Source organism: Chenopodium quinoa, unplaced genomic scaffold, assembly GCF_001683475.1.
Source record: "Chenopodium quinoa cultivar QQ74 unplaced genomic scaffold, ASM168347v1, whole genome shotgun sequence".
NCBI classification, from domain to species: Eukaryota; Viridiplantae; Streptophyta; class Magnoliopsida; order Caryophyllales; family Amaranthaceae; genus Chenopodium; species Chenopodium quinoa.
In genome coordinates, this window is record NW_018744917.1 from 36,447 (window position 1) to 48,275 (window position 11,829).

Below are 11,829 nucleotides of genomic sequence, written 5' to 3' on the forward strand. Positions count from 1 at the left end.
TCGCTAGGGAAGGGGAGGGTGGTCGGGGAAGGGGGTTGGGCTACGGTGCTCCGGGGGGAAGGGGGAAGGACTTGTCGGTGGCTACGAGCCTACGACTGGGTTATGGTGGGTGGGTTTTTTGGTGGGGGTGGCTGGGCAGGTGGTTGGGTTAATTTTTGTAGTTTTTTTTAAAAAAATATAAATCTAACCATGGTTTAATTTTATGTTAAAACACCATCATTAATATCATCATTAGGAGAAAAAAATAACTAAGGTCATTTTGTATAATCCAAAAAAAGGGGGTTACCGTTAGTGCGTAGCAATTGTTGGGGGTCGCCGTTGAGAATTCCCTAAATTTTATCTTACAAAAAACTTGTAATGTATTAGATTAATCATATTAGTTTTTATAGTATGTAATCACGAATTTATAAGAAATTACACATTATAATTATATTCAAACCAACGATAAATTAAAAGTTACTCTTTAAGTGGTAAAAATTACTATAAAAATAGTTAAGTCATACTCAAATTGACCGTTTTATAATAAAATTAATGTACAATCGTTATACACAAGACTATTCCTTACAAAGGAGTTCTTACCTAAAAATGTATGGTTTGCAATTATGCATTTATGCATGGCTTTTCGCCCATGATAGGGAAAGATCAATAAATTTACACATCTGGTCCGACTAACGTTGGAATTAGTCCAATTGAGACTAAGACATATTTTTTTGATTAGTATCCAGGAAGTTGCAGCGAAACATTGTAAATAATCTTTCTCGAAAGCGCACATCAAACATGCATTATGAGTTTATGATACGAAGTATACAACTTTTTATAAGTTTTGACTATTAAGATTGTGATGTACAAGGTCAAAATTTAAGTCGATTGATAAAACTTTTGTTGCCTCAAATCAATCTACTATCTCTATTGTATTTTGCCTAACCACTTTATTTCACGCCTCTTACCAAATAATGTTTTACGCAATTTCACCCACTCATATTTTATTTTATTGAACCTTTTTTTACATATGGTCATGTGTTATTATTCAATTAATTTATCCAATTATTTTAATACACTACTTAACATTATTGTTAGAGATATGAGAATCATATCGGAAAATATATGTGTGATATATTTTTCATACTAATATAATAATATATTTAGGTTTATATGTTAAAGTTATTATTTAGTGAATATATCTTTGAGATTTATAGTTATAATTGTATATCTTTTAGAAATATTGTTTCCTATCTTATGATCTTAGGTATATATAAATAATCTACCTATTGATGAATAATAACAAACCATTCTATTATCTCTTTCACCCAAATTCGTCAATTATTAATCAAAACCTTGTAGACAAAAGAGTCAAGTCTGGTTAGAAAGCATTGACTATTCAAGGATATGAAATAATTGAGTAATTGGTGGTCCTAGCACGTGGAAAAGTAAGCTTAAACGTATACCATATATTCATTTAATAATAACGTTTGATATCTAGATCATCTGGCGGCTAGTAGGAGTGATGTACACTACTCATTCGTAGAATCGTAGAAATAAAGACCTGGTATAATTTGTATAATATGCATCATTGAAAGATATTTTAATGAAAAAGAAGTTACAATAATGCCATAATTTGTAGTAAAATGTAAAAAAGACCAATGACCAGTATTTTAGTACCAATTGGATCTGATTTTAAAGCCTTATATGTATGATGGTATAGCGTATATGTAATTATGTTTGACATGGTTGTAATGGTATATTCTTGAGGTGGTTGTTTAAACAACTATCAAGACACTTGATCTGAAATGATCAATTAACCTTCGAAAGAGGGAAAACAACCGCTAGCTTCATGAGAAAACGTCTACCTAATATAATTCAGCGATTCATTGATAGAAAATTCAAGTTGTAATATATATAGTTCATAATAATAGTCTCAATATTGTTATTATTGACAAGATAATATGACTACTTATATAACAGTGATGTCAATTTAAGGTGAAATAGCAAGCAATCGATGTATGCATTTCATATCAAGGCCAAAAAACGTGAAAATCATCTAGATAAACATATTAATCAGTGGTTCATGGAGGCGGATGTACCATGCGCATGATACATCCGTTCTAAAATAAAAGCGGAAAGAAATTGTATAAAGAATATAGAGCTATTAATAACAATGAACATGACACTATTTTATAAAGAACAAACTGTTAAATAATCTTCTTTATCTCCGTGTTATTTTTATTTGTCAGTGTAATGTATTTTTATTTGTGACATAATGTTCATTGTTTACCGTGAAAAATTCTTTAAATTTTGTCTTTAGATTATGGTAGGTGAATATAAATAATGTTCATTACATAATGTTATCATGTTCTTTATTAAGTGAAAACACCACCATAAGGGAAGTACGTTGCTTATCTATCCAATTGCTACTGCTTTTTTTAGGTTTCAGCAATTTTTTTGCCTCTAACACTTTGGCGCGCCTTAAGGCTAACCAAATACCGCCATCACGAGGGTCTTTCTTACTTTGGATGTACATGTCCATTGCTGTTAAGCCATTATTGTTGATTGCGTTTTTCTCCATCCTCTTTTCCTTCAGTAAGAGCTTCATAGTCTACACATTTTATATGTTAGTCAAAAGTGCAAAGTTTATGTTAGGCATAAGTATTGCAGGTTTTATATATAGAAGACTTGAACTAAGATCGATGCTGCCTTATCAATATATCTTCACTCCATTTTGTACTCCGTATGAAACTGAAATACTTTTGACACATTAAACTAGCACAAATTCTCCAAAAAGCGGGTGTATGTTAATATATTGTGAAACGGATTAAAGTTGTGTTAAAAGTATTTAAAATTACCTTTTATACTGCAAAAGTTATAATTTTTCCAATTAATAAATTTTATCTTACAAAAAAACTTATAATGTATTAGATTAATCATATTAGTTTTTATAATATGTGATCACGTATCTTTAAGAAATTGCATATTAAAACAAAATTCAAAGCAACGATAAATTAAAAGTTACTCTTTAAGTGGTTAAAGTTACCATAAAAATAGTTAAAGTTACGCTCAAATTGATCGTTTTACAATAAAATTAATGTACACCCGTTGTACACAAGACTTATTCTTAAACTAGATAATTCAAATATAGTCTTATGACATTTTACTATTACAATTTTTTAAAAATAGACAGCTGAATTATTTTTTTTTTATTTATTTTAGTAATTTTAATTAAAAATAATTTTTTAATAATCTTATATATATTTTTATCTTCCAATTATTATTTTTTTATATTTTGAAATTCTGGAAATAAAAAAATATATATATAATAATTAAAAATAATTTTTTATTAAAATTATTAATTAAAAATAAATCAAAAAACAAATAATCTCAGCCGTCTATTTTAAAAAATTGTGGTAATCAAAAGTCATAAGACTACATTCGAATTTTCGATATTAAACTTGTTTTAAAATGAGCTAATTAGTTTAATTGATTTTTTTTTTAGGATTTTTTTTGTCAGAAGCTACTTAATTAAACTCATATTTTGTGAGAAACTACCTAATTAATAATAAAAAAAATTGTAATAAATTACCTAATAAAAGGTAAAATGTTGTTAAAAAAAATATCTCATAAAAGGTAATATGTTGTAAAATACTACCTATGTCAAATTTCCACCATTAATCAACCTTTAAAAAACCCCCGAATCCACCGCTTTTATCCCCAGCCCAAAACCCACACAACCTACTTGAAATAGCCTGCTGCACCACGCCGAAACCACCCTCTAACCCCAAAACCACCACTTCTAACCCCTAAAACCACCATCCCGAAGCATGAAAAATCGGAATATACTCGAACCACATCGAAAATAACCTTACCATTTGAAAATCAACCACCCAGTCGTGGTTTCGAGGGTGTTTTGAGGTGGGCGATGCCGTAAAATTAGGTTAATGGTGGAAATTCATCCAAAGGTCGTATCTTACAACAATTTACCTTTTATTAGATAGGTTCTTACAACATTTTTTTTATTAGGTATTTTCTCACAAAATTTAGGTTTTATTACATAGTTTCTAACAAAAAAACCCTTTTTTTAAAATACATCTTCATATATCAAATTTTTAATGATTTCGCTAATGAAATAATTAAAGATACTAATGAGCAAATTTGACCATTAGCACATAAGCCAATACACTTATTTACATGCAAAATTATTCAAGACTTGTTAGATATGCTAGCCAGTTTTTACTTCCAGTCTTGGAAAACAGATATCTAGTGTGGGTTGAGATAAAGAATTTCCATGGTCGTTTTTTAAGAAAAAAACAAAACGAGTATACAAAATTATAAATACAACTCATACAAATTAGTGAACACGTCATTAAGACTTGTTCCTTAACTAAGGAACTGAGGCAACCAGTTATTGGAGGAATATGTACTATGGCAGCTGCCATTTTCATGATAGCAAGATGGTCCCCCTACTATACATTAATATAAAATAAAATTAGATTAAAAATTAAAAATTAAAAAAGTTTGCCTAAAAGTATTTTGATACAAAATTTATAGTCGGTATAGTAGAATAAATTATTGTTCGTTTAATTTAAAGTTTGCCTTTTGTATTAAGTTAAAAAAAAAAAAAAGTATAGCTATATTATGGAGTAGATTTATTTTATATACGAGTAAAACTTAACTAACTGTGTAGTAAAAGTTACCTTAAAAAAAGTTATTGAATTATTATACTCTCAATGCATCCAAAAGATTTTTATGACTAGTATAGGATGAATGGTATATTACAAGTAGTTTTATAATAGCTCAAATAATTCGGTAGTTGTTGTTATGAAAAGGCCGTAAATATGCAGAACTAAATCAGGATTAATAAAATTTCAAGAGTTTGTCATCTTTAAATCTACAAATAATAGAATTTGATTTTAAATTCTTTTCAGTATATAAAGAATTAAAAGACATGTAACATTTTTCCTAAATTTTTTTTTCAATGAAGCAGACCATGGGAAAAAAATAAATTACAATGGCGATAATTTTGAAATGTGTTTCCCTACTAGTTCATGTCAAAGAGAACTCAATTACCATCAAAAAAAAAAAAAAAAAAAAAAAGAGAACTCAATCAGAGACGTGACGTAACATTGATGAGTTTATCGGCGTGACGTAACATTGATGAGTTTATTGGCGTGACGTAACATTATTAGCATTAGTTTACAACTTATAGTACTCTACTGTTGACCTGCACTAAAAGTCTAAAATGAAAGTGTTGTGTGGAATATTTTATTGGAATACAAAAGGTATTTTACTTGCTATATGGGCTTTGTCAAAGCAAGCTCAAATAGACCAGACAATCTTGACCCGACCCGAACGACTCGATCTAAATTATTCGTTTTGTGACTTGAAAACGTAAATTAGAAATTCACCCGATCGAACACGAAACTGACCCAACCCGACTCATACCCGACCAAAGTGGAGGTGATCCGAACTTGACCCGATACCCGAATTGACCCTACCCAAATTAATCTAACCCGGAGTTGACCCGATACCCGAATTGACTCGACCCGAAGCCGATAGTGATTATACATACGAAACAATATAGTCGCCTTGAATGTATAGTACTGTTGGAATTGTCTTATGAATATTTTATATATATTCAATTGTTATACTTTACCTTATTGATAGTAATAATATATTATTGGTCAAATTTCTACATCGACTTAGACGAAGATTGACCGGCCGAATTGACTCGACCCAAATTTGACCCGACCCAAATTTGACTCGACAAATGGACCCGAAGACCGACCCGAAGTGTTGACCCGATACCCGACCAGACCCGATTTACCATTGAACCGGCTCGAATAGTGATCGACCCGAAATTGACCCGACCCGACCCGAACAACCCATTTGCCAGGTCTAAGCTCAAGTAGGGGGAAAGAAAAAAACAATTTATTATAAACTCAAACTGTTAAACTACCAAACCAGATTTTGAAAAATCTGTTAAATTAGGAGACAATATGAAATGGGCCTAGACAATTCGAACAAGGAGGATGAGAGTTTGGTCCACAAACAAGGCTTAGGAGCATCCATACTAAAACCAATTGGTAATAATAGGAGTAACTCCTCTACCTTATAAAATGAAACCAACTCTCCTCTTTCTTTAATATGAAACACTCACAAATGGAATACAATGAGTTTCAACACTCACAGAAATTTCTAACATGGATGAAAAATGCATAGCGTTAAAAATTTCAAAACTGAAGGTAGTCGGATCCTACTATCATTAATAGTCAAAATGAAAATATGAATATTGTACAAATGGGCTTGGGCCACATGGCCATCATAACAAGAGTTCACTGAATTGATAAAGTCAAATGGTCTTGGAGTATTGGACACAACTTTTTTTATTGTTTGTTTAATGTGGGATACGTTCCCAACATTTCCCCCTTTCCATACTTTTAATATCAGCTAATTAACCCAAATCAAATGTGTAATGCACTGGTTTTTTTGTTGCAGGGAAGAACCTTCAACATGGCCTAGATTATTGTAATTATAATTGTTATCATGCATGCTGCTGCCACTTGACATTGCTGTCATTGTTACCACTATAACCTACTTCTCCGTATATACTATATTGCGATCATATAAGAAATATATGGGGCAACTCAACTCAGGGTAATATAAGAAAGTGATATATTTGTTAAATGCAAAAAAGAGCAATACTTGTACAAGAAGGTGAATAAAAATCTCTAAGGTTGCCATTGCAAGATTATGTAAATCTTCCCAAACACGAACGATACATTTTATGACCAAGTATGAAAACACACATTAAACATTTTATGACCTAGTACATTGTGAAATCTATATGAAAACCCACACAATGTTTAATAACTAAGCATGCCTTATTGGACTAGTTCGTTGTACTAAGGTGATTAATGAATTAAACATATCAACATAATTCTTCAGTTCCCAAAGCTTTTTTAACTTTTGACCTCAAGTTATAACCAAGTAACATCCAAATGAAGCGAAGACCATGTCCAAAGAGTATCACTAACATGAGCCATAGCCAGATCTCGACGGAATACTCCATAGCTTCAACTAAGGCAGCTTTGTCCCAAAGCTCATTTGTAAGGTACCCTATCGTGAAAAAGTAAGTTGCTGCACTCGCAGTTACAGCAATCCACAAAGTAACCCTCAAAATGAACACAAAATGTCGCTTGCAAGGAAGGCCGCTAATAAGGAGAAGGATGACACTTAGCGATGACATAAGTCCGATTGTGTTGCTAACTTGTACGACATTGTATAAACCTACATCTTTATCGTATGACATTATGGAAGTACCTGCCTCATGACCATCACTATTATCCTGCCAAACGCTTCCAGGTGGATTAATTCCGACTTGGAACGACAAGGTTGCAATACAAGATGCCACAACCATTAGAGCTGTGTTCTGCTCCTCCAACCATTTTTCGTCTTTGCTGCGTTTCAGCACCTTTTCAGCTCGTATTGCATTGTTCTTTTTAAGTATGTCCTTAATTTCCTCATTAGCTTCTCGTAATTGTTCATCTTCATTGTTTGGTAATTTTTCCTCTTCATCCTCGTTATTTCTCCCCTTTTTTCCTAAAAGATTATTATACCAACAACATAGTTTTAATTTATTCTCATGAGCTTTTTTAACCTTCGAATCTTTCTTGTTTTTTGTAAGGTCAAAAACATCCCTTATTGTCTTGTCTTTCTTGTTCATAACATTTTTATCTATATTGTCGCCTTGCTCTAGTAGAAATCTTACCATCTGCATTTTCACCAAATACGAATTTAAGAGAAGGCAGGCAAAAATGCATGGGTTAGCTTAATGAATAATGTTGATTAGTTGGTACTTGGTACTCCTACTTGGCTACTTTAGTATCAATATTTGAAAATCTATACTCCATATTAAAGATCTCTAACAATATCCGCCACTAATTAAAAGCGATTACCCAAATTTTATTAGAAGTTAACTTAGAAAAATCAAGATGTGCAATCAAAAATCTAGTTTGTTGTTTAGAAATGTCTAGAATGAAGTAGAAAAATTAAGAGAGGTTTGTATCTAGAAATTATATATCTTGTAAAATATCAAAGTTAAGTGATATAAGAAGATCTAAATACATGAAATATTAGAGAAGTGTAGAAAAATCTAGAGAGTGGGAAACAACCACTATAAATATGTTCGATGTGCATGGGTTAGAAGTACTCAGTATTAAAGATCTCTAACAATATCCGACACTAACTAAAAGTGATTACCCAAATTTTATTAGAAGTTAATCTAGAAAAATCAAGATATGCAATTAAAAATCTAGTTGGTAGTTTAGAAAAATCTAAAATGAAGTAGAAAAATCAAGAGAGGTTTGTATCTAGAAATAAGTTGTAAAATATCAAAGATAATATAAGTGACGTAGAAAGATCTAGATACATGTAATATTAGAGAAGTGTAGAAAATTCTAGAGAGTGGGAAACAACCACTATAAATATGTTCAATGTGCATGTGTTAGAACTGAGCTAAACAATAGTGCTCCACCAATGGTTGATAGAAACTAAGGGTTCTATTAAGATAATGAGAGACATGGGCTCCTTCAAACATGTTTGTACAATTTATGATGAATTTTATGAAATCATAAAATTGTTATATGATATTCGGGTCGGGTCTATCAAACTTCCGCGTGCGTCCAAATTCTATCAAATTTTCAATCCCAGTTTTTGTGAGCATGTCATGTGTGTGCTATATTTTCTATTGGTTGGTATTTTACTATTTTTAAAACATAAACCAATAGAAATTATCTAAATGGATTTGTTTTTAATATGTAAATATCTTCGAAATATTAAATTTTCATAATGTTGAATGATTATTCCTATTCATAAAATTATTTATCTATTCTCAAGGCAAATATTCCTAATTTTAAAGTTAACGTAATGTAATATCTAATCATTGTTTGCCACTATCGTATTTTTCTTATTAAATTGTGTAAAACCATCAAACATAATCTTCTTTCAAGAACAAAAGGAGTAATAAAATAGCTTAATATTCAATTCTATCTTTACTCTACTATTTCATTTATCCTTTTACTTTATAAAACTAACACATAATTGTCATTATTATGATACTAAAGACGTTCATGATCAGATCAAAGGTATTTATTGTACAAGTTGTAAAATGGGATATGTCAAATGCACATAATAGAAACAAACGTCCTACAAGTGTATAAAAAACGATATAGTAGAACCTAATCGATGAAGGTCAGGAGTGGACCAATAATGGACTTGTGAACTAAGCAAATTTTGATAGTATAATTAACGTGACAAAGCAAAGCTTAACATTAACATGTAAAAATTGGAAGAGAATTGAAGACTTAGATTTCATGTTACCTCTTTTTCTTTGTAAGCCACAGCAAGGTGCAAGACAGTATTGCCATCACTATCCTGGGAGTTTAGTAACTCAAGATCATACGTAATTTCAACCAATGCTTTCAATGTGTCTAGCTGACAATTTTTCACGCACAAATGTAAAATTGTTTCACCTCTCATAGTTCGTTCCAAAGCAGCCTGACGCTTCTTCTTGAGAAACTCTTCAAGCACATCAGTGTTCCCATTTACTGCCGCGACATGAAGGGGCGTCATTCCATCTTGATCGTGCACGAAACACATGTTCGGTTTCACTTCGAGCAACTTCTTGACAATATCTAACGACCCTTTTGTTGCAGCTGCAATGTGTAGTGGGGTTGATCTTTTTATTTGATCAACCACCTCTGCTAGTTTCGGCTTTCTCTTTAGAATTTGTTTTACGAAATCTAAGTGATTCATTTCAACTGCTATATGTAATGGAGATTGCATGTAGGTGCATGATTTTTCAATGATGCATCGATCGAGAGCTAATTCATCTTTTTTTAGCAACTCGACCAAGTAATTTTTATCTCCCTTAAGTGCAGCTTCATATATATTTAAATTTGTAGGAAGGGTTTGTGTTATTTCACTTTGATTTCCCATTTTGAATTGCGATTTTTTTTTAAGAAAATTATAGAAAGCTGGGAAATTCTTATAATGAGCTTAATGAAAATTTAATTGCAGGCTTTCTATATATAGTATTTCAAAAGTTGGTTATTGGGAAAGAGTGTAATATAATACGAAGTAGTATCAATCTAAAAGGATAAAGGTAACAACCAATATATTAAGCTGATCAAGGAAAGAATAATGAGGAGCTTTGTACGACAAGACTTAAGGAATATTATTATAATTCGACTTGTAACCTATCACACTTATTAATGTCATTATTAACTTCACGGTATATGTTTCAAAAATCTTGCACTAGGGGATAGCTGTTGCACGTATCGTGCCACTTCATCAAACAATGATTAGCAATTTATTGTAACCTTAGAAATTGTATACGCCCTCCATTTATTTTTAAGTGCATCACTTTCTAAATGGGTTGTTTTTTTTAAGTGTATCACTTTCTTTTTGAAAAACTTATGTTATTTTTATTTTTCTCCTTTCACATCCCTTACTTTATAGTTCCTCTATAATTTTAAATGCAACACTTTCTCTAGCAAATTTATACCATATTTCGTTATGTATATCTCTTTGGTTCCTTAGTAACTTTATTGTTTCTTTCTCTTTAATGGTATTTAGAGTGGCCAGTGGGCCGGGTTGGACCCAGCCCACCCTAACCCGCACGGTTGGTGGGTCACGTGGGTCCGACTCGGTTTCAACCCGGCACAGCTCGGATTTAACCCGGGTTGTGTCGTGGATCCAAAATTTTCGACACAACCCATTTCAACCCAGCTCGGTTTAACCCGTTTGATTCGACCCAACTCGCACAATTCGTTTTGACCCATTTAATTCGACACATATAGCCCGTGAACCCACCTAACCCGACCCACCTCGCACAACCCAGCCCGCACGGCCCACCCGCACGCATGACCCACCCAACCCGCATGGCCTGCCCAACCCGCACGGCCCACCTAGCGTAACATCCATTTTTAAAAAGAAACGGCTAGTTTTTTGTATGTACCGGTTAGTTTTTTGAGTGTATGATCATCCCTTCAATTTTCCCTATAAATACCAATTCCATTTGACTCAAATTTCCACACAACTCAAGCTTTCTTCTCTCTTACTCAAAAATTCTTAATTGTTCTCAAATTCTCAAGTGTTATATAGAGTTTTATTTTTGAAAAAAAAAATCTCCTTAATATTATTATTAGTATTCTTAAGATTCTGGTCGAAGTGGTGGTCGAAGTGGTGGTCGAAGTGGTGGCCAAAGGAGTGGTGGTGCAAATTTTTCGTATGAAATTAATACGGAAAATTTAAACCAATTTGTCAATGAATATGGAGATTATGGTTTAGGAGATGGGCAAAATATTCAAACGTCTCCACCACAACATTTCTCCCACCAATCATCGAGTTCAACTATGCCACCTCCATCGCAACCAACATCACAACCAACATCTCATCCTTCATCTCAAGGTAATTTCTAATTAATTTTTATTGTTATGAATATTTGAAAAAACTATTATTAATGATTATAACGTTAGTTTAGGTTCCAATTTTCTATGATTTACAATTAGTTAATTACCATGAAAAATGCGTTTAAATAATTATAATTAAAATATTTAAAATTTAAAAGCTTATTTTCATGAATAGCGTTTAAAAATTAATTTCAATAAGTTGATTTATGAAAGGTGGTGGTGGTAAAAGTAGAGGTCGAGCACAATTTTCTTGGGTGTGGAAACATTTTGAACGAGTTGAGGTCACACCCCCGGGATGGCAACCCGGTCAACCAAAGAGGTTCACGTGTACATGCCTAGTTTGCAAGGCGCTAGGTGCAAATGTCAA

The 11,829-nt window shown here is 32.2% G+C and overlaps 1 protein-coding gene across 1 annotated transcript; it reads right to left on the bottom strand.

Moving 5' to 3' along the window:
* Positions 1 to 6,700: 6,700 nt before the first annotated feature.
* On the bottom strand, positions 6,701 to 10,057 carry LOC110706164 (ankyrin repeat-containing protein NPR4-like). The gene is made up of 2 exons (XM_021884068.1): positions 9,370 to 10,057; positions 6,701 to 7,762 (listed from the first exon to the last, which is right to left on the bottom strand). Exons 1-2 carry the CDS (start codon positions 9,985 to 9,987, stop codon positions 6,920 to 6,922), a joined length of 1,461 nt encoding a protein of 486 aa, XP_021739760.1. The 5' UTR covers positions 9,988 to 10,057; the 3' UTR covers positions 6,701 to 6,919.
* Positions 10,058 to 11,829: the final 1,772 nt, after the last annotated feature.